This window comes from Rhinoderma darwinii, chromosome 1, assembly GCF_050947455.1.
Source record: "Rhinoderma darwinii isolate aRhiDar2 chromosome 1, aRhiDar2.hap1, whole genome shotgun sequence".
Classification (NCBI taxonomy): domain Eukaryota; kingdom Metazoa; phylum Chordata; class Amphibia; order Anura; family Rhinodermatidae; genus Rhinoderma; species Rhinoderma darwinii.
In genome coordinates, this window is record NC_134687.1 from 311,967,926 (window position 1) to 311,992,458 (window position 24,533).

Sequence of the window (24,533 nt, forward strand, 5' to 3'; positions counted from 1 at the left end):
ATAGTAATTTAGTGTTATGGTAATGTAGTAGTGTTATTATAGTAATGTAGTATTGTAGTAATGTAGTATTGTTATAGTAATGTAGTATTATTATAGTAATGTAGTATTGTTATAGTAATGTAGTAATGTAGTATTATGGTAATGTAGTATTATTATAGTAATGTAGTATTGTTATAGTAATGTACTCTTTCTTGCCATGATTAAGAACGCAGACCGCGTTTGAAACGCGTAGGCTTGGGGCATATACCCTAACTACTTGCACTTTGGGACTGCGTCTCCCGTTCTATTTTTACTAAAATTTTCTCCAATAAACATGGGACTCTCATTTCCCTTTTAAACTAACATCAGCGCTGGATCACTTTTCCTCTACATTAATGTACTATTGTTATAGTAGTGTAGTATTATTACAATAATGTAGTATTATTATAGTAATGTAGTATTATTATAGTAATGTAGTATGTTTATGGTAATGTAGTATTATAGGTATGTAGTGTTATTATGGTAGTTCAAATGACTAATTGATTAACAATAATCTTGTATTGTATCAAATTTGAAAGTAATGCGGCCCGTCAACTTCACATTTTTTATATATGTGGCCCACTTACCCGGCCGAGTTTGAGACCCCTGATCTATGACAACCAGGATGGTATTCATTCCTTTGGAAGGAGATAGGTCAACCACAAAATCCATTGCAACTGACCCCCGTGGGTGAGATGAAATGGGGAGTGGCTTAGCAAACCTAAAGGAGAAGAGCGTAGAGTTCTTTTTTGAGCAGAAACGGCACATGAAGAAACATATTTTTGGACATCCTTTTTAAAGTTTGACCACCAACAGGAATGGAAAATAAGTTCTCGAGTCTATTAAATGCCTAAGGGTCCAGCCTGCTTAAAATCATGCACTAATTTTAGAACACCAAGTTGTGCTGTTACAGGTACATAGAAGAGAATATTAAAATGTATTGCTAACTATGACAATCACAGAATAAAACATCTGCAACTTACACAATGGAAAATGAAGAAGATCAAACAATCAAAACAGTACATACAAATAATGATGTCGCATCCAGAATCCATCTTTGTAGGATAGGTTGCCATTCCTTGGAGAATTATTGAGCAATGAGTCATGTTCATATGAATCCTTAAGTAGATTCAGTATTTCTTTTAAATTAGCAGCCCCTACGTAGTTATTTTCAGATATAATTTTGCTGTCATGCTTGTCTTTCTGTGTGGATTTGGCCTCAGCTTTACCATTCTTTGATCCAGGTCTATAAGTAATCACAAAATTTAATTGAGAAAATAATAAACACCATCTTACTTGTCTGGAGAATAATCTTCTGGCATCGCTCCTCCCTTTCTAAAGGCTTAGATATTGTGGTCGCTATTGACCGCGGCATCTAAGGGGTTAAACTAGCGGGATCCCGCTCGTTGCAGTGAAGTGTCGGCTGTAACATGTAGCGGACCCCTCCTAGTATGGAGCGTGCTGTATGGAGTGTACGTCAAATGTCAGCAAGGGGTTAATGGGCATAGCACCTGTGAAACCCACACTTCCAATCTCATCTCCTTAATTTAAAACACCTTTTGGCAATTAGTTCTTGGAGAAGTGATTAACACAGCATATTACTTATTTTCTCTTCCTGCACTGTGGATTTTTACCCAATGTCCTTAATAAAAGACATGAACAGTACAACTGTTTGTGTTATTAGTTTAGTTAGATTGTGTTTGTTATCTAAGTCACAATTATAGACAAACAGACCACATTTTATTAGTAATGGATCTAGGTAATGCCAAAGGGTTCACTGTGTTTTTCTTGCAACTGTAGAACCTAATGCTAATAGTGTGAATAAATATAATGTACACTATATGGCCAAAGATATGTGGAATACCCTCCTAATATTTAAGTCCATGTGTTTCAGCCACACCCATTGCAAATAGGTGCATAAAATCAAGCACACAGCTATTTAATCTCCATAGACAAATATTGCTAGTAGTATGGGTCATATCGAAGAGCTGAGGAACTTCAAAATAGGATCTGTCATATTATGGCACCTTTTTCCTAAGTCAGTTCATAAAATTTCTGATTTGCCCCCGCTCAACTATAAGTGCTTCTATTGTGAAGTGGAAGCATCAAGTACTAACAACAGCTCAGCCATGAAGAAGTAGCCTAGGAAAACTCACAGAGCGGGACACGGACTGCTAAAGCAAAAGCCTATCCTCTATTGCATGTATCCTCTGTATGCTGCAGCATACAAAGATATTCTGGTCAATTGTATGCGTTCAAGTTTGTGGTAACAGTTTAGGGAAAGACCTTTTGTATTCCAGCATGACTGTGCCACAGTGCACAAAGCAAGGCCCAAAAAGTCATGATTTGGCGAGTTTGGTGTGGAAGAACTTGAGTAGTCTACACAGAGCCTTGACAACATCCCCATCGAACACCTTTGGGGTGAATTGGAACGCCAAATGCAATTTAGTTGATGTCGCACACAATGCACGACGGGTCTTCAGAACTGTATATTTTTATGAAATGATAAATAACAAAACAATACTAAGAATGTGTAATATGTTTTATTTTACTTATTCAACTGTCATATATGATATATTAAATATGTTGCCGAATTGTGTGTGGTAACTTCAAAAGAGAGATGTCCATTGGAATGTTTGCTCATGCAGCTTTCCTATGGCATTTACACTGCTCCTTCCCCATGTGGACCCTATAGAAAACATTTGCCCTATTGCAATACAAAGAAAAGTATTACTATTATTGCACAAAAGTAGATTTGTATATGTTTAAGTTAGCACTCATAACGCCACAAATTCCTAACCACCTGATTGTAGGCAGATTTGCTCCTTTTCACATGCAAGATATACTTTCTTGTCACCAACATGCACATATTTTACCATGCAAAAGAGTAATGGGGCTTTAGATTTCAGGATTGAGCTCATTTTGGCCTTCAGGACCAGCCCCATTTTTTCAAATCTGACGTGTCATTTTATGTGGTAATAACTCTGGACTGCTTTTACCTATCCAAGCAATTCTGAGATTGTTCTCTTGTGACATATTGTACTTTATGTGAGTTGAAAAATGTGGTCAATATTCATTGCTTATTTGTGAAATTTGCAAAAATTATGATTTTTATCATTTTAAATGTATCTGCTTGTAAAATAGATAGTCATACCACACAAAATAGTTACTATTTCACATATTCCACATGTCTGCTTTATGCTTGCATCATTTTTTGAACATTCTGTTATTTTTCTAGGACGTTACAAGACTTAGAACTTTAGCAGCAATTTTTCACATTTTCAAGAAAATTTAAAAAGGCTATTTTTTCAAGGACCAGTTCAGTTCTGAAGTGGCTTTGAGGGCCTTATATATTAGATATACCCCATAAATCACCCCATTTTAAAAAACTCCACCCCTCAAAGTATTCAAAACAGCATTCAGAAAGTTTCTTAACCCTTTAGGCGTTTCACAGGAATTAAAGCAATGTAGAGGGGGAATTTACAAATGTAATTTTTTTTTCCCGTAATTAATTTGTAATACAGTTTTTTCTGTAACACAGAAAGTTTTACCAGAGAAACGCAACTAAATATTTATTGCCCAGATTCTTCAGTTTTTATAAATATCCGCCTTAATGCGCTAATGGACTGAAACACAGGCCTCAGAAGCAAAGGAGCACCAAGTGGATTTTGGGGCCTCCTTTTTTTAGAATATATTTTAGGCACCATGTGAGGTTTAAAGAGGTCTTGAGTGGTGCCAAAACAGTGGAAACTCCCCAAAAGTGACACTGTTTTGGAAACTACACCCCTCAAAGAATTTATCTAGGGGTATAGTTAGCATCTTGACCCCACAGGACTTTTGCAATATATATTGGAGTTAGTCTGTGACAATGCAAATTTCCTGTTTTTCTGAAAAAATATAGAAGTGTTGAATTTTTACAATGAATAAAGAAGAAAAAATTTGTAACGTAACTTCTCGTAATAACAGCAATACGCCATATGTGGTAATAAACTGCTGTTTGGACCCATGGCAAAGCTCAGAAGGGAAAGAGCGCTATTTGGCTTTTGCAGCTCAAATTTAGCTGGAATGGTTTTCGGGTGCCATTTTGCATTTGCAAAGCCCCTGAGGTACCAAAACAATGGAAACACTCCAAAACTGACCCCATTGAGGAAAGTACACCCCTAAAGGTAACCTGTCACCAGCATTTCACCTATTGAACTCTCCTCACCCCTCACTGGCCGCTGCTATCAAAAGTTCATTGCCGTTATCCCCTCTCCTAAACTCCTCCTCCAACTGTAAATAACGGTCTGCAAACATTTCGTGCCTTATATTGTAATAATCCAGTGTCCACCCAAGAAGAGGACATCAATGCCAAAGCGCAGGATTTTGTGTGCTGGGGGAAGGCGAGGAGATGTCACTCAAAAGTAAGGAGGCGGGGTAAACTGTGAAAGACTTGAGAAACGAAGATTTGACTCTTTTCAAATGAAGATCTGACTCTTTTATGCTCATTAGCCTACGTGTGGGAACACTAAAAAGCTGAATACTAAAGCTACAGAGCCGACTAAGAAGACAATTATAGGTTATATAGAAATGATTTTTCACCCACTATCACCAGGTATTGCTGGTTTAATAGGTGAAATGCTGGTGGCAGGTTCTCTTTAAGGAATGTTTCTAGGTGTATCGTGAGCATTTAGACCCCACAGGTCTTTTGCAGAATTTATTAGAATTAGATTTTCACGCGCCTTGCACGGACCTATGTTAGTCAATGGGGCCTTTCAGACAGTCAGTGATTTTTACGCACCGTGTGTCCGCTGCGTAAAACTCACGACATGTCCTATATTTGTGCGCTTTTCGCGCATCACGCACCCATTGAAGTCAATGGGTGCGTGAAAATCACGCGCAGCACACGGAAGCACTTCCGTGTGACGCGTGTGATTCGCGCAAGAGCAGTAAAAAGTATGAATGAAAACAGAAAAGCACCACATGCTTTTTTGTTTAGAAACATACAAACAGTGTCATTATGATGGCGGCTGCACGAAAATCACGCAGCCACGCATCATATGCTGCTGACACACGGACCTGTTAAGTGCCTTTTGCGCGTGCAAAACGACGCGTTTTTTTTTGTGCACAAAACGCAGACGCTCGTGTGAATCCGGCCTTAGGCCGTGAAAATTAATATCAAAACTTTTTCCACTAAAATGTTGCATTTTTTCATTTCACAAAGGATAAAGGAGAAAAAGCCCCCTGAACGTTTCATAAATGTTTTTTCATTAGAAATTAATTAACCCTGTCAGGACATTTTTTGCTTTTTCATTTTAGTTTTTCCCTCCCTGCTTTCCAAGAGCCATAAAGTTTTTACTTTTTCTGTCAATAGAGTGGTGTGAGGGCTTATTTTTTTGCGGGAGGAGTTGTAGTTTCTAGTGACACCATTTAAAGTACCATTTAATGTACTGGGAAACTGAAAATAAAATTCTTTGCAGGCTGAAATTGGGAAAAGCTGCGATACCTCCATTGTTTTTGGGTTTCGTTTTTACGGCTTTCACCATACGGTAAAAACGACAACTTAAATTTTAAAAGCTAAAGTGACCAAAAAAACTGCAATTTTGGCGTTTTCAATTCTTTGTTTTTTACGGCGTTCACTGTTAAATAATGGTATATTATAATAGTTTTCAGATGCTGCGATACCAATTGTGTTTATTTGTTTTAATTTTTACATCACTTTAGTGGAAAAATTGGAAAGTGTTTTTTTTTGGACTTTAAATATATCTAGTTTTTTTTTCACTAATAACTTTATTTACTTTTTTTTTCGCACATTTTATTAGTCCCCCTAGGGGACTTGAACCAGCGATCATTACTGGTATTTCAGTTTAGAATATGGGGGCGTATGTAAGCTGGGTGGAGTGCATCAGGGTATAATAAGAGGGTATAATAATGGGGTAAATAAATAATAATTCATAGATATGTGGCCGGTGTCGCACTGATAAATGGTGCCCAACCTTATCCGCTTTTGGAACGCTCACAATTTCTGTCGCTATATTCTGAGAGACAGAACTTTTTTCTTTTTTCTCCACCAGAGCTGTGTGAGTGCTTATTTTTTTCCGGACAATCTGTAGTTTTCATTGTTACAATTTTAGGGTACATGCGATTTTTTTTATCACTTTTTATTCCATTTTTTGGCAAGCAAGGTGATAAAAAAAACATCAATTCTGACAAGGATTTTTGTCCTTTTTTTTGTTTTTACAGTTTTCACCATGCACTATAAATGACATTTTATTTTATTCTGCAGGTCGGTACGATTACGGTGATACCATATGTATATAGTCTTTTTATGTTTTGTGGCATTTGCGCAATAAAATCACTTTTCTCTCAAATAATTTATGTTTTCTGCCAACATATTGAGAACAATAACTTTTTTATTTTTCAGTCAAAAAAGCTGTGTAAGGATTTGTTTTTTTGCGGGACAGGTTATAGTTTTTATTGGTACTATTTGGCTATGTTCACACGGAGTATTTTGGGGGAGGAATATCTGCCTCAAAGCTCCAAACGGAATTTTGAGGCAGATATTCCTCCCCCAAAATACTCCGTGTGAATAGCAATGATCGCGCCGTTTTTCGCCCGCGGCCATTGAGCGCCGCGGGCAGAAAACACGCTTTCTCCTGCCTCCCATTGAAGTCAATGGGAGGTCGGAGGCGGAAGCGCCCGAAGATAGGGCATGTCGCTTCTTTTTCCCGCGAGGCAGTTTTACTGCTCGCGGGAAAAAGACGCCGACGCCTCCCATTGAAATCAATGGGAGGCGTTCTCGGGCCGTTTCTGCCGAGTTTTGCGACGCGGTTTCCGCGTCAAAAAACTCGGCAAAAGACCCCGTGTGAACATAGCCTTTTAGTGTACATGTGACTTTTTGATCACTTTTTATTCTATATTTTGGGAGGAGTGGTGACCAAAAAACGAGTGATTCACACATTGTTTTTTACTTATTTTTCTTGCGGTGTTGACCGTGCGGGAAAAATAACTTTATATTTTGGGTCGTTACAAACGCGGTGATACAAAATACGTGTACTTTTTTTAACGTTTTTATTTTTTTCCTATAATAAAAGACTTATTATAGGAAAAAAAGGTCGTGTAATGTATTATAAACTGTCAGTGTGATGTGTCACTCTGATAGGAAGCCTATGAGGACCATTGCCTATGAGGCCATTTCCATGACAACCAACGGCAACACCCGCAATCGGTCCCCTGGAAAGTTTGTTATAGCAACTTTCCAGTTGCATGTGATCACAGGATCGGGACCTGAACCAATCAGGTCCCGATCATGTCTCCGGGACCATAGGCAGGTGTTAAGAGCGCGATCCGGGTGTCAGCGCTATTCTGAGACACTTGATTGCTCTGTTAACACCCACCATGAATTCACGTCAGAGCCCAGAAAATGCCGACGTGAATTTACAGTGAGCGGTCGGGAACCGTTTAAAGAGACACCGTCACCAGTTTATCAATTCCCTATCTCCTTAATATTCTAATAGGCGCTTTGTTACTAATAACTACAGTAAGATTTGTTTTAAAAAACGTCTATTCTTTGCCAAGTTATGAGCATTTTACCAAATATGCTAATGTGGCTCTAATAGCCAAATAGAAGGTGACTCTTTCTTTTCACTCTGGGCGGTGTAATCTTTTCTGTATGACGCTGACCAATCAGCTTCTCCCCCTTCCCTGCCCAGCAACACAGTGTGATCATATAGTATACAGCTTCCATTCCCGAATGTGTTTTCAACTGGCTATTTTTCCCGTTCTGTCACACCTAGAACTGCGATCCCGGTGTCATATGGCCTCTTTCATATACCACCAGAACCGCGGTTCTAGGTGGTCCACAGCCCGAGATATGGCTGTTTGAAGTGATCCCCCTTCCCTCTAGAATGTGTCTCATACTGTGTGAAGCAGCTTCATGCTGATAGGACAGCGTCAGAGGTTATGAGGAGGCTCCACCTCAGGGGAATCGCTGCTGTTACCTCCCACTTGTCTAAAAAAAAGGCTTATTTACATATTTAGAAAAATTCTCATAACTGCAAATAATAAACGTTTTATAAAACAAATCACACTGTAGTTCTCAGCAGCAAAGCGCCTATTAGGTTAGTAGCGGCTATTCGATTAGTTAGGAGATAGTGAATTGATAAACTGGTGAGAGTCTCATTCACATCTGCGCCAGGGTCCCTTTCCGACGTTCCATCTGAGTTTTCCGTCGGAACGGGACCCTGACTGACACAAACGGAAACCATAGGTTTCAATGGTGACGGATCTGGTGCCCAATGGTTTCTGTTTGTCTCCGTTGTGCAAGGCTTCCATCGTTTTGACAGAATCAATAAGCGGCCGGTGCAGCGAGCGCCGATCAGTGAGACATAGTTGATCGGCACTCATTTGCTCCTGTCACACGGAGCTATGGATGGGGACGAGCGGTTGTTACTCCGATCGCTCGTCCCCATACATTATTATTATGTCGGCAGCTATGGATGGGGACGAGCGGTCATTACTCCGATCGCTCGTCCCCACACATTATTATTATGTCGGCAGCGCGTCCCCTTGTTTACACAGGGAGATGTGCTGCTGACATCGATAATATTTAACTTTTTTAAAACGATAAAAACAGCAGATGATCGAGTGTTTGCTCGTTCATCTGCTGATCATTCCCCTGTTTACACAGGGCAATAATCGGTAACGAGTGTTATATTAACGCTACTCTGCCCGATAATCATCCTGTGTAAAAAACCCTTTACACTTTCTATCCTTCCAGAGATACGAAAGACATGCTGAACAGACATCAGCCCTACTGTGGCATCCTCTGCCCCACCACTAATTCCCCCAATTTTCCGCGATTTTGGATATCTCACTGGCCTTCTTTACGGCACAGGTAGCAGCCACCTGTGCGTGCCTGCGCTGTAGCACGTGGGTGCTACTTTCCTATAACTCCCAGGCTGCACCAGGTCTGTGATGCAGAGAGGAGCTGAGAGGTGGCGTGGCGATCTGGAGCCAGCTCTGTGCTGCAGCACAGGTGAAGACAGTGAGGCAGAGTGGAGATGGGAGTTCAGAGTAACAGGGAGGAATTAGATGCAGGGCACGTAGAGCTGTAGTTCTCTGGAAGTTGGGGATTGACTCCAAGTGAATACATTAACTGCAGCAGATATTGTGGAGTCAGAGTGCAGGGTCACATGACCTGTCAAGCAGAAAAGGATTACAGATTACAAAACCTGCAGGAAACAGAATACAAATAAAAACCGCTTTCCATAAATGTTAGTTAGGCTTCGTTCACATCTGCGTCAGGGCTCCGTTCCATATGAGCTTTCTGTCAGAATTGAGCCCTGACTGACACAAACGGAAACCATAGGTTTCTGTTTCCATCACCTTTGATATCAATGGTGACGGATCCGGTGCCAGTGGTTTCCATTTGTCCCCGTTGTGGAAGGGTTCCGTCGTTTTGAGGCCTAACAATGGCCTCCTGCTCTGCCATTACGGAAGCCGATTAGGCCCCATCCGGAGGCTAATCGGCTTTCTGTCAGTGAATGACTGACAGATCTAATACATTGCACTACTATCTTAAAGTCCCCCAGTGGGACTAAAAATAAAGTGTAAAAAAACATTTAAAAAAAATACAAAAAACGTTTCAAGTAATAAAATAAAACACAATCGCCCTTTTTCACTTATCAAGTCCTCTATTGTTGAAAAAAATAAATAAACCATACATATTTGGTATCACCGCGACTGTAACTGAACTATAACAATATTATGCTATTTATTCCACGCGGTGAGCGGCGTATAAAAAAAAAACAATGCCAGAATTTCTGTTTGTTTGGTCGCTTTGCCTTACAGAAATTGGAATAAAAAGTGATCAAAAAGTCGCATGTATCCATAACATGTAATTTATAACGCATGGTAAACGCAGTATAAAAGAAACCTAAGAAACTATGCCAGAATTGCTGTTTTTTAGTCACCTTGCCTCCCAAAAAATAGGATAAAACGTGATCAAAAAGTCGCATGTAACCCAAAATGGTACCAATAAAAACTACAGCTCGTCCCGCAAAAAAAACAGCCATCATACCACTACGTCTATGAAAAAATCAAATAAATTAAGGCTCCAATAAGTCAGGAAAAAAATGCAGTTGTGCATCCCTGAGGAGAAAGTTTTTTCTGTTTCAAGAGGCGAATTATCAATGTCCTAAAATTAGGGAACCAGGAAGGGTAGGGCCCAAACATACCTGCTGGAAGCGAGGGTGCCCGTATTATACCAGGACAACACTTCCCAGCAAAATTCCCCAAACTGCAAAGGTGCGGAGTGTGGACCAAAAGGGTGATAAGGAAGGACATTCATCAGTGCGACACTGGCCTGTGCAGAAAGGATTGCTTCACAGCGTAACACACATCTATGGATAATATTATTGTTTTTTTTACACCCCATTATTATACCACCAGACTATGCCTCTGATGTGCTCAGCCTGGTTTACATATGCCCCACATTATAAACTAAAATACCAGTAAAACTCCAAACAAAACTACTACCAAGCAATATCCACGCTCCAAAAGACAAATGGCGCTCGCTCCCTCCTGAGCCCCACAATGTGCCCAAACAGCTGTTTACTTCCACATATATGGCATCACCATACCCGGGAGAACAATTTTTGGTGTGATTGTCTCCAGTGGCACAAGCTGGGCACAACATATTTGCCACTGAAATGGCATATCTAGGGAAAAATTAAAATTTTTACTTTGCACCATCCGCAGTGCATTCACTTCACCTGTGGGGTGAAAATGCTCACAACTCCCCTTAATAAATGCCTTGAGGGGTGTAGTTTCCAAAATGGGGTCAATTCTCAGGGGTTTCTTTTATTATTTCACATCAGAGCCTCTACATTTGTGAACCAATACTTTGTAAATCGCCAAATTAGGCCTCAATTTCACATGGTACTCATTCAATCCTGAGCCCTGTCGATAGTCCAGGCAAAAGATTAGCACCACGTGTGGGGTGTTTCTAAAACAGGCAAACACAGCATAATAATTAGAGAGCTGCTTTGTTATGGTGGCACCAGCCGGGCACCACATATTGCTATATCTATGGAAAAATTCCCATTTTCACACTGCAACATTGAGTGCACACTAATTTCTGAAAAACACCTGCGGGGTTAACATGTTCACTACACCCCTAGGTGAATACCGTGAAGGGTGTAGTTTCCACAATGAGGTCACCTCTGGGGTGGTTTCCACTGTTTTGTTTGCACAGGGGCTCTGCAAATGCGACATAGGGCCCAGAAACTAATCCAGCAAAATCTGCACTCCAAAAGCCAAATGGCGCTCCTTCCCTTCTGAACCCTACTGTGTGCCCAAACAGCAGTTTATGAGCACATATGGGGTATTTCCGTACTCCGGAGAAGTTGCTTTACTAAAATTGGGGGCTTTTTATTCTTTATTCCTTGTGGACATTGTTGTTTTTAGTTTAGCTAAAACTACATCTTATTGGAAAAAAATTAAATGTTTCATTTTCACGTCTAAATTCTAATAAAATGTATGAAACCTGTGGGGTCAATATGCTCACTACACCCCTAGATGAATTCCTTGTGGGTGTAGTTTCCAAAATGGGGTATTTTTTGGGGTGTTTCCTTTGTTTTGGCATCGCAAGACCTCTTCTAACCTGACATGGTGCCTAAAATATAATTAATAAAAAGAAGGCCCCAAAATCCTCTCAATGCTCCTTTGCTTCCGTTGGCCTGTGATTCAGTCCATTACCACACTAAGGCCACATGTGGGATATTTCTAAGAACTGAAGAATCAGGGCAATAAATATTGAGTTGTGTTTCTCTGGTAAAACCTTCTGTGTTACAGATTCTTTTTTTATTAAATATGAATTTCTGCAAAAAGAATTAAATTTGTAAATTTCACCTCCACTTTGCTTTATTTCTTGTTAAACGCCTAAGGGTAAGGCCACACACTTTATTTCTTGTTAAACGCCTAAGGGTAAGGCCACACGGTGCGTCGTTGATGCGGTTTTGTTGCGTTTGAAAACCGCATGCGTCTCTGTAATGCTGCAGTGCTGTTGCGTTTTTAAAGGAAATAATGGATGGACATAGTTTTCACCCGTGTTGAAGTTTGTTAGGGACTTCCAGTATATAGTTCATTATAAAGCATTGCAGAACTGTTAGCAAAAACGCAAGCAGTTCAGCAACAACTTTGGCAGCGCGGTCATTAACTGCATGCGGTCGGACATTAACTGCACTAAAAACACATTGTAATATAATAGCAGCAGTCTGTCCATAACCAAATTTTCACCATTGACTTTTATTGAAAAATGACTTGCTGCAGTTTAAAAACGCAACATAAACGCACCGTCACCGCACCGTGTGGCCTTACCCTCAAGAGTTAAGAAACTTTCTAAATGCTGTTTTGAATACTTTGAGGGGTGCCGTTTGTATTGTATAGGCCCCTCAAAGCCACTTCACAATTGAACTGGTACCTGTAAAAATAGCCTTTTGACATTTTCTTGAAAATGTGAGAAATTGCTGCTAAAGTTCTAAGCCTTGTAATGGTCTAGAAAAAATAAATAAAAGGATGTTCAAAAAACGATACCAATCTAAAGTGCACATATGGGAAATGTTAATTAGCAACAATTTTGTGTGGTGTAATTGCCTGTCTTACAAGCAGATACATTGAAATTTAGAAAAATGCAAGTTTTTGAATTTTTTACAAAATTTTGCTGTTTTTCACAATTAAATACTGAATGTATCGACCAAATTTTACCACTAACTTAAAGTCCAAGGTGTCACGAGAAAACAATCTCAGAATAGTTTGGATAGGTAAAAACATTCCAAAGTTATTACCAGATAAAGTGACACATGTCAAATTTGAAAAATAAGGCTCTATCAGGAAGGTCAAAAGTGGCCAAAGTGGGAATGGGTTAAAGATCCTGCAATGAAATGACAACAAGTTACAGTGCAATATGAACAGCGGGCCGTCCTTCTGGTATGGAGTCTCAGGCAGTGCCCGAATGCCAGAGAAATCTCGAAATACCTTTTACATATAGTATCGGATTACATCTCAGAAGCCTGTAGTCAGTAGACTCAACCCATCAAGTAGGACACCTTTATGGCTTTAAAATGTTTGACTTCTCTTACAAAACAAAGCAGAATATGGCGGCACAACATCTAGCACCCTCTTCGGTCTTTCCCTTGTCTCTCTCTGGGTGTACTCCTTTCACCCCCCCCCCCCTAGAGCACTGTGCGTGCCTAATTAACCAATAAATACCCACAATTTACATAGACATACAAAATGTTTAGTGTATTCATATGTATGGTTTCCCTTCAGCAGGTGCTCTTCTCCCAGGAAAGCCTTTAGAGACAGGCCTACTGTGCCTATTGGTAAATTTGTTGCTGGTTACATCTATCAATTATTTTTAGTACTGCAAAGGTGAAATACCTACATATAATCTATTTAATAGGATATCATTTAAAAAGAATCACTACTGTACCAGGTTTATATCCCGAATAGTTAGGGAGGAGACCACTGTTGGTTCTGTATATCAATTTCCCTTGTCTTCTTTGTAGATAATCATTTGTATGAGGTAAATTTGTAGAAGGATTTTTTTCCGTCAGTTCTTCTCTAAGAATTTTTTTAATCTTTTCATTTTTGTAGGGAAGACCTGACATTTCACCTGTCTTTATAAAGAAAAACATATGCATGACTGACACAAGGATAATATATAACACACAGAACAACACATTGGTCCACATGTTTCAAAAGTGACTTCATTTTAGTCAAGTTAAAGAAATAAAAACACATTGGCCCAAAAATAGATATAGTCGCGCCATTTCAGCTTGGCTAATTTAATGTTGGCGACACATTTATGACTACATGTACTTTCTTTGATAAATTTGTCAAAAAATACGTCACTGCAGCCTTTTTCTTATTTGAAACTTTTTTGCAAGTTTTTAAAATGTCATTTTTTATAAATTCTGGACAAGCAGTAAGCTATGCCCACTTTTCACTACACAGTAACAAACTGACAGGAATGGTGCAAATCATACTCAATTCTGACGCAAATGATTAATAAATATGTCACACAGCAGATTAGACACATTTTGGAGCAAAATGTGCCAAAAAAAGTCGAAAATACATTGAGAATTGTGACCCAATATGTTTTTTGCCCACAGCATTTGGTTATCGTATTTTAAAGTCTAATTTTACGGATGCAATTCACATATGTTTGCAAATATTGCTCGAAATATAAAAGACTGTGTATACTAAGACTAAATCCACATGCTGCAGAATATTTCTGCCTCAGATTTCGCAAAAAATCAGCGTTGAAATACGCATGTTACACGTGGGTTTTGGTGCAGAATTCACCCTATGCATTGCAAAGAGGGAAATCCGCGGTGAAAATCCGCAACAAATCTGCAATAGAATTGACATGCTGCAGATTGGATGGGGATACAGTTGAATACTTCATCAGCTTCCTCTTTTACCATTCACTTTGCAGTTGGCGGGTCGGTGCACGCAGGCCGGCGCAGTGACATCATCACGCCTGCCTGCGCCAAACTGCAGACTACACAGGCTAGAAGAGGCCTGATACTGCTCTGCTCCGTTCGTTCGTTGTGGAAACGATGCTTAGGTGAGTATAAATTTTATTATTTGAAGGGGCACTAATGGGGCACCAATATTGTAAGTGGGACAATAAGGCCTTAGGCCTTATTTACTCAAGCATTGCGCATCTCGGACATGAAAAACTGCAGTTTTTCACGTCTGAGGTGCATCCGAGCTCTGCGCTGCGGGACGCGATGTCTCGCATCCCCCATAGATGAGAGTCTATGGAGGGATGCGTGAAGCGTGAAAAAATAGGACATGTCCTATTTTCTCACGGACCCTTCACATGGCCCGTTGAAACAATGGCTGTGTGAACGGCCACATTGAATTACAAAGGTCCGTGGGACGGCCGTTGTTTCAACGGCCATCACACGGAGGTTTAACACGCTCGTGTAAATAAGGCCTAAGGGTCATAATTACTGTGAGGGGCAATTATGGGGGCACTAATACAGTGTGGGGAGCACTTATTACAGTGGGGGCACTATTACTGTGTAGGGAGCACTATTACAGTGGGGTTCATTATTACATTGTGGGGGACACTAAAGGGAGCACTAAGTGGGGTACTATTACTAACTGGGTTATTATCAAGTTGTGACCAAAAGAAGTAGTCATGGCAGTATGGACCGACTGGAGAAGAAAAGGGAAACTAAAAGAATGCAAATTTTATTGAACAAATCTCCTAATGATAACAGATTTTTTTTTAGAAGTCAAAAACTCAAAATGCACTGTTTCAAATTATTATGCACAACAGAGATCAAAACATTTTAAAGGTTGTAAAGAGAACTAAAATGGTAATTTGTTGAATTTGCAGCATCAGGAGGTCATATTTACAGAAATCAAAAGCTCTTTCAATCAAAAAAAACTTAGCAGGCCAAGTTACATGTTAACATAGGACCCCTTCTTTGATATCACCTTCACAATTCTTGCATCCATTAAATTTGTGAGTATTTGGACAGTTTCTGCTTGAATATCTTTGCAGGATGTCAGAATAGCCTCCCAGAGCTTCTGTTTTGATGTGAACTGCCTCCCACCCTCATAGATATTTTGCTTGAGGATGCTCCAAAGGTTCTCAATAGGGTTGAGGTCAGGGGAACATGTGGGCCCACACCATGAGTTTCTCTCCTTTTATGCCCATAGCAGCCAATGACAAAGAGGTATTCTTTGCAGCATGAGATGATGCATTGTCATGCATGAAGATAATTTTGCTACGGAAGGCACGGTTCTTCTTTTTGTACCACTGAAGAAAGTGGTCAGTCATAAACTCTACGTACTTTGCAATGGTCATTTTCACACCGCCAGGGACCCTAAAGGGGCCTACCAGCTCTCTCCCCATGAATCCAGTCAAAAAGATGTCTCCGCCACCTCCTTGCTGATGTCGCAGCCTTGTTTGGACATGGTGGCGATTCACCAACCATCCACTACTCCATCCATCTGGACCATCCAGGGTTGCACGGCACTCATCAGTAAATAACACGGTTTGAAAATTGGTCTTCATGTATTTCTGAGCCCACTGCAGCCATTTCTGCTTGTTAGCATTGTTTAGGGGGGGCCGAATAATAGCTTTATGCACACTTGCAAACCTCTGGAGGATCCTACACCTTGAGGTTCGCGGGACTCCAGAGGCACCAGGGGCTTCAACTACCTGTTTGCTGCTTTGCAATGGCATTAGAGCAGCTGCTCTCCTAATCCTATTCATTTGTCTGGCAGAAACCTTCCTCATTATGCCTTTATCTGAACGAACCCGTCTGTGCTCTGAATCAGCCACAAATCTTTTCACAGTACGATGATCACGCTTAAGTTTTCTTGATATATCCAATCGTTTCATACCTTGTCCAAGGTATTTTCACTATTTCACGCTTTTCGGCAGCAGAGAGATCCTTTTTCTTTCCCATATTGCTTGAAACCTGTGGCCTGCTTAATAATGTGGAACGTCCTTCTTAAGTAGTTTTCCTTTGATTGGGCACACCTGGCAAACTAATTATCACAGGTGTCTGAGATTGATTACAATGATCCAAAGAGCCCTAAGGGCCTGTTCACATCACCGTTTATTTCTGTTCCGGGGTTCCGTCGGTGGGTTCCGTCGGGTGAACCCCGCAACGGAAAGTGAAACTGACAGCACAGCTTCCGTTTCAGTCACCATTGATCTCAATGGTGACGGAAACATCGCTAATGCTTTCCGTTCGTCACCATTCTGGCTGGTTTCCGGTTTTCTGACTGAATCAATAGCGTAGTCGACTATGAGTTTAATTGAAAAACTAATAATTAAATGTTTATGACACTTAAATCCAATGTGCATAATAATTTGGAACACGGTGTATAAAATACAGTAACTAATCACAGTACAGTATAAACACGGTATTACAATCATAATCTATACCACCACCCACTTATCTAAACATACATAGAAGTTACATTGCAATACAATACACATAAGTTACTTGTAATTCTCACACGCTCACTATCTCTGTTCCACTCCCTCCTAATATAACTGTCCCTGTACGCTAAGGGTTAATCAGGTAAAGGATTAACAGTGGGAAGGGTTAAACGTTTTAAGGGTTAACCAGGGATACAACAGGGGATGGACTCAGGGACAAACAGGGAGAGGGGGAGAGTTAAAGTGTAGCCGTGGCTACACTGATACTTATCGTTTTCGTTGGTGGAGCAGGGGAGCAGAGGCAGGAGCCGGAGCAAGAGCAGGTCATTGGTGGTGTGGTGAGGTCCCAGCTGGAGAGTTTCATTGGTGGTGTGGTGGCAGGTCCCAGCTAGCTTCAGCTTCTGAGCGTACAGACGCAGGGCTATTTAACCCTGTCGGTATGCTCGCAGCGGGAGACGAGTGGCGCTCACCCCCGGCTAACATGGGTCGGCATGGTGATAACATATCACCAGCCGACTCATGAGCACCCGTGCGTACTCCCGTGAGATCGCACGCGTGCGCGCGCCAGACCGTTCGTGCGCGCGGGAAATTTGAAATGGAGACAGGAGATCAAACAGTATCTCCTGTCCATGCTTTCCAAACAAAGCAGGGCAATACTAATTGTCCTGCTTTGTTTATACTGTATTCATAACCAGCCCTGGCTCATGAGACACATGTGTGTATATATATATGTATATATATATACACACACACATAAAATATATATATATATATATATATATATATATATATATATATATATATATATATATAGGGACACTTCCCTTTCCACTGTGTATAGGTGATAATTGTCGATTTTGTGAATACCCCTTTAACCCCTTAATGACCGCCGATACGTCTTTTCACAGCGGTCATTAAGGGGTCTTATTCTAGGCCACCACCTTTACACGGCGGCTTAATGAATGTCCTGGACGGATTTCCTGTGCAGGCTGGAGCAGGTCCTTGGCTGTCTCACTACCGTTGGACTATCCGGGCTCCTGGTCCAACGGTAGAGATCTAAGTTTTCTTCCATCGCGACTGTTTAACCCTCAGATGCCGTGGTCATTAGCGACCACTGCATCTAAGTAGGTTACAGAGGGAGGGAGCTCCCTCTGTCACCCATCGGCGGCCCGTAAATGTGATCGGGCGGCGATGTGTTGCCATGGCAGCCGGGGGCCTAACAAAGCTATATGCCTATTAACCCTTGCCAGAGGCATTACACTGACAGGCATGCTTTTGTATACAAAGTATACCAAAGCATTATATAAGCGATCAAAAGATCGCACAGTGAAGTCCCCTAGTAGGACTCACAAAATAATTAATGTGAAATAAAAATTCTTAATAAATGTACACAGAAAAAAAAAATATATTTTTTTTTTCATGAAAAAGTGTTTTTATTTAGTAAAAGTGTAAAAAATAAATAAAAACGACACATATATGGTATCGCCGCGAGCGTAATGACTAAACAATAAAGTTACCATATTATTTAAACCGCAATGTGAATGCCGTAAAAAAGAAACACAAAAAACAACAGCAAAATTACTATTTTTTCCCATTTCCCTCCCAAAAAATTAAATAATAAATGTTAATCAAGAAGTCCCATGTACCCCAAAATGGTAGAAATGAAGTCCCACGAAAAACAAGCCCTCATATGGCGACATCGACGAAAAAATAAAAAAGTTATGGCTCTTGGAAAGCGGCGATGCAAAATAAAATTATTCTAGTTCAAAAGTGTTTTTATTCTGCAAAAGTAGTTAAACATATAAAAACTATGCATATTTGGTATTGCCGTAATCGGATCGTCCCAGAGAATAAAGGTAGCATAAATTTAAAATGCATGTAACAATGGCTAAATTGTTGTTTTTTTTATATCCCCCCCAAAAGAAAAACAAGTTAATGAAAGTTAATAAAAAAATTCTATATACCCCAAAATGGTGCCATTCAAAAATACAAATCATCCCGCAAAAAACAAGTCCTCACACAGACATGACTACGGAAAAATAAAAAAATTATAGCACTTTGAATGTGACGATGGAAACATTTAAAATATTGCTTGGTCATTAAGGCCCAGAATGTATGCAGGGAGAAAGGGTTAATTATAAACCTGTATCCATATAGATACGCACATACAAAATAATTTTGTAAAATAATGCAAGAACAAACCTGTTCAGTTCTCCCATTACACCTTGGCCCCTCTCTGTTACCGTCTTTTAATGAAGCCCATCTGTCCATTTCAGATGAAGTACACTTTGCAGGTGAGCTCAGCTCATACTTTATTTCTTCTATTGCTTTTATTGCAGATGAGGTCTGAGGATTTCCGTCATAAGTGTGGTTTAGGCGAGTATAAAGATACTTCTCGCTGGATGGATGAAAGTGTCCTTGAAGTGAGAGAGAGATTTGTAAGTAACAATGACTGTGAGTTGTATTCATGATGTACTGTACAACAAATTATAGTCTGGTACCATGTCAGCCAGTAAAAAGTGATGTTATGTACTTTTGTGTCAAAAGAGAAAAATACTTCTAACTTTACTACCCAGAAAACTTATAATTAAAAGCTTTCAAAGCACAGATGCTTCTTCATCAGTAAACTTTACAAATGAATTACAGAGAAGAGCACATTTAACCCCTTTGCTTCCAGAAGTTTCTGGATATTTTGCACCTTTGCTAGGTGGGACAATTTTTTACACTTTTGAAATGTACAAATAAAACCAGAAATATAAAATAAAAAAATTCATACATATTGTTTGTGTTTATTCCTAGGCTGTGTTCTATTGCAACAATACGATTTGTTTTCATTTATAAGCTTTGCTTTTTGATGACAGTAGACTGTGTCTTTATTTATAAGCTATCCTTTATTGCGCTGAATGCACGAAAGCGTTTGTCTTTTATCCTAGGTTTTCTTCTATTTTGATGACGCCTATTTTGCTTTATTGTGATCATATCAAAATAGAGTCTATGTTTATTACTAGGCTGTGCGCTATTGATATGTCACAATAACCTATGTTCCATTTATAAGCTGTGTTCTATGTTGATGTTGTCACAATTGTCATTGTTTACTTTTATAAGCAGTGCTCTTTTGTGAATATGTTAACCCCTTGCCTCTTTGGCCACTTTTGACCTTTCTGACAGAGCCTCATTTTTCTTCGGAATGCTTTTACTTATCCAAGTGATTCTGAGATTTTCTCGTGACACATTGGACTTTATGTTACTGGCAAAATTTGCTCGATATATTCAGTATTTAATTGTGAAAAAACACCAAAATTTAGCGAAAAATAAAGAAAATTAGCATTTTTCTCAATTTAAATGTACCGTATTTTTCAGGCTATGAGACGCACCTGACTATAAGACGCACCCAGGTTTTAGACAACAGAAAATAGGAAAACATTTCATATTTTACTTCTTTTACAAAGAAAAAACTATTGGTTAAAAAAAATTATTTGTTCAGTTTTACTACATCTGAGAGCCATAACTTACATTTTTCCATCGTTTGAGCGATGTGAGGGCTTATTTTTTGCGGGACGAGCTGTAGTTTTTATTAGCACCAGTTTTTTGGCACATACGATTTTTTTATCGCTTTTTATTTCATTCTTTTTAGCGCTATGGTGACCAAAAGACAACGATTTTGGGGTTTTCAATTTTATTTTTTTTAAGTCGCTCACTGTGTGAGTCAAATAAATCTATATTGTAATAGTTTCAGAGTTTTACGGACGCAGCGATACCAATTTTTTAATTATTTTTTTTATTTTTACATTGTGCTTGGAGAAAAATGGGAAATGGTTTTTTATTCTATCTTTTAAAAAAAATTTACACTCCTGAAAATGTATCAAACTTTTTTTTTTTTACACATTTTATTAGTTCCCCTAGGGGACTTGAACGAGCGATCATTGGGTTGCTGGTACAATACACTGCAATACAAGGATGAGTTGCGGAAACAGCGTGACTCGCTGAGCTACGCTGTTTCTGTAACTCCCATAGTAGTGAATGGCAGTTACAGAAGCACCGTAACTACTATTCAGTTGCATGGGAGTTAGCGAAACTGCATAGCTCAACGAGTTACACTGTTTGCATGACTCGCCCTTGTAACCAGGAAGTGAAGTGGCCGGAAGACAGTGGTTTAGGGGGCCCCGTTCTAGAGATAGATGTGGGTCCCAGAGTTGGGACCCGCATCTATCTGACATTTATGAAATATCCTGTGGATATGTCATAAATGTCCTTCATGGGAAAACCACTATAAATGCTGCGGTCGCTATTGACCGCGGCATTTAACTAGTTAAACGACCAGGAACAGTGCGATCGCTGTTCCTGGCCATTAGGGCAGCGTGTCAGAAGCTGACACCTGCAGTGTATGGAGCGTGCTCATCGCGTGAGCCCCGTTACATACATCACAAAAAAGCAAATTGTGACCCTGGGCAGTCAGCAGGTACAATATATATAATCAAAAGAAGGAATGCCTGCAGGCAAACAGAACCCTTTTCCTGACTACCCAATTTAGAAATAGAAAATAAATTATAAACACTTTAACATTTTTATTAAGCTACGTATAGCAAGAAAACAGACCACATATATGGTTTAAAATTGTCACTGCCTAATGCCGATGTGAAGTGGATTCAAAAGCTGGCAGAGCACAGCATGATGTGCACGGCTAAAGGTAAATGCTGACTGACATCAACAGGACAGTCACAGAGCAATGCTAAATGGTCCCAGGCTATGCCCGGATTCTCAAAGCAGTGTGATCGGCTACAGCAGGAATTAAAAACAACTGTTAGATCCCCCCCGACATGTTTCGCTACCTAGTAGCGTCCTCAGGGGTACACGGGGCTAATGGCGGCGCGACGAAAATTCACTCCTCTTAAGGAGGTATAGAGTGACGTACATGAGAGGTAGGCGTGAGGTCAAACCGCCAATAGAGCGGAGCAACACACAGCAAGCGCCAGACAGAAAGAAACAGCCAATAAATGGCAACGTATCAAGCAGCCAGTAACAGACACCCAGCCGCGCAGGCGCCTAGTGAGGACTGCAGAGACAATGCAGAGTACGGGCGCCTGCGCAGCAGGGCAAATAAAGAACTTAGAGTAATGCCGAGTGACAGATCGGCGCAAGCGCCGTAGAAGTCACTTCGGACATAGTGCAGAAGCCAAAGGACCCAACACTGAAACAAGTCAGTGTGGCATCTGAGCCTGCATAGTGGGGCAATCAGACGGCCCAGGCTAACACTAGGTGGAATCAGGGGGAGAGAGAAAAGTGGACAGTAAAGGCACAACAGATCTAGACTCAATGCAGGGAATAGTATACATGTCCCATCATTATAAACCAGTAAGGCTACAGTCAACACTGCAGGAACATCCCAGAGCCAGAAAATGTGCCCAACGCCAGTAACAACAATGTCCCCCTAAGCTTGACTCCCAGAACGATATTAACTACCACTGCGGCAGGGACATAAACGCATGTATATGTCGCCAGCTGTATATACAGTCACACGCAAAAACCCAAAAACAATAATAATAAAACAAAAAGTATATGTTAACAGACATCAAATAATCATAATGGAAGCCGCCATACTAAAAGATAAATATATGGTCAGATATTAAATTAGTAGATGAAAGAAGTAGAGTATCAATGTAAAACCGCTCCGTTGGGAGAGGACATGACATGGTAAGTATAAGTAGAGACAATCAAACAGGCCAGAGAGCGACATATGAAAAATAGTAAAAATAAATATACAGTAAATTAAAAATGTCCACAGAATACGGGAAGAACGGGGGCAGAAAACCAAATCAATCACAAGAACGCACTATACGTGAAACCCTCATTGAGCCCCTGAGGGGTCATAGAGCCAAGACGGTGGATCCATCGTGCTTCCTCCTGTAGAAGTTTACAATCCAGATTACCAGCCCTAGGTCCCAATTTTAGCTGTACAATACCCCAAAATTGAAGCAATTTGGGATTATCGGAGTGAAACCTATGCATGTGTCTGGAGAGAGTGGTGTCTTCCTTGAGGTTGATGGTACTGAGATGTCTAGATACTCTCCTCCTCAATTCCTGCAGAGTCTTGCCCACATATAATTTTGGGCAAGGGCATCTGGCCAGATACACGACCCCACTACTCTGACAGTTGAGAAATTGTTTTATCTGATAGGATCTCCCGTCCAAAGGATTAGTAAAACTCTTAACCCTGGGCATAAGGGGGCAGAAGGAACACCTACCACAGGGGTGAAAACCCGTGACAGGTGACTTCAGCCAGGTGGATGAGGTTTTGGAAGGCGTCGTTGAATAATGGCTGTGTACCAAAAGATCACGTAGATTTTTCCCCCTGCGGTAGGTAATGGCGGGGTTGGCAGGAATGACATCTTTTAGATCAGGGTCGGCAGTAAGGATAGACCAGTGTTTTTTCAAAACACTAATCACCTGTGAAGAACATACATCGAAAGTACCAATGCAACGAATAACACTGGACGATGTTGGCATAGCAGACTCAATACCGCGGTCAGAGAGTAGATCAGATCTATGGGACGCCCTAGCCCTGGCATAGGCCCTATGTAGCCATTTTTTGGGGTATCCCCGTGCCCGAAATTTTAGATAGAGTCCATCACATTCTCTCTGAAAGGATGACTCGTCAGAGCAATTACGTTTGGCTCGCAAATATTGTCCGATGGGTATCCCTCGTTTAAGGGCAGGGGGATGATAGCTATCCCAGTGCAGAAAGCTATTGGTGGCTGTGGCTTTACGGAAAATGTCAGTTTGGACACCTCCACCAGGGTCCAGAGAGATCTTAAGGTCAAGAAAATCGATAACTCGGTCATTAATTTCATAAGTGAATTTCATACCAATGGTGTTGTTATTGAGCATGGACATGAAGTCAATAAATGTGTTGGCATCCCCATCCCACAGGATGAGAATGTCATCAATATATCTTCCCCAAAAGGAGATATGTGACGTGAAAAAGAGAAGGTCTTCAGTGAAGACAATGGTGTCTTCCCACCACCCAAGAAAAAGATTCGCGTAGGTAGGTGCACAAACAGTGCCCATGGCTGTGCCTTTTATCTGATGATAATATTTGGCATCAAAGGTGAAAAAATTATGAGTGAGTAGAAACCGTAATAGTGACAAAACAAAATTGTTATGCCGTTGAAATTGAGTGCCTTTTGTGCTCAGAAAATATTTGACTGCTGTGAGACCTAAATCGTGTTGGTTTTTCGAAGAGAATACCTACCCTACCAAAACAGCCCTCCACTGAATTTCTGAGTAGAAATAGACCATGTCCACCTGTGGTTTCCAATTCATCATCTATTTTGTCCATGCCTGTTCCTACTTATGCTCAAAATGCTATGGGAATGGTGGGCAATTCACAGCTGCCCACCCCAGGTGCTGTCCTGAGTGGCACGAATGGAACTACCAACACTGTTATGGGATCTTCCACTACTTTTCCTTTTTTAGGTCCACTCAATCTGCATTGGGGACAAAAGTCATAACCCCAAGTACACCAATAATTCCTAATGATAATATGCAGATATTTAAT

General features: G+C 40.4%; 1 protein-coding gene across 1 annotated transcript in view; it reads right to left on the reverse strand.

The window, feature by feature from the left end:
- Positions 1-2,627: 2,627 nt before the first annotated feature.
- LOC142741983 (ciliary microtubule inner protein 2B-like) overlaps positions 2,628-24,533 on the reverse strand; it is a 59,289-nt gene continuing 37,383 nt past the window's right edge. Inside the window, exons 4-6 of the mRNA XM_075851320.1 lie at positions 19,181-19,395; positions 13,493-13,679; positions 2,628-2,725 (exon numbers count right to left, since the gene is read on the reverse strand). Of these exons, the coding sequence (XP_075707435.1) occupies positions 2,628-2,725; positions 13,493-13,679; positions 19,181-19,395 (500 nt within the window). The remainder of the gene's footprint in view (positions 2,726-13,492; positions 13,680-19,180; positions 19,396-24,533) is intronic.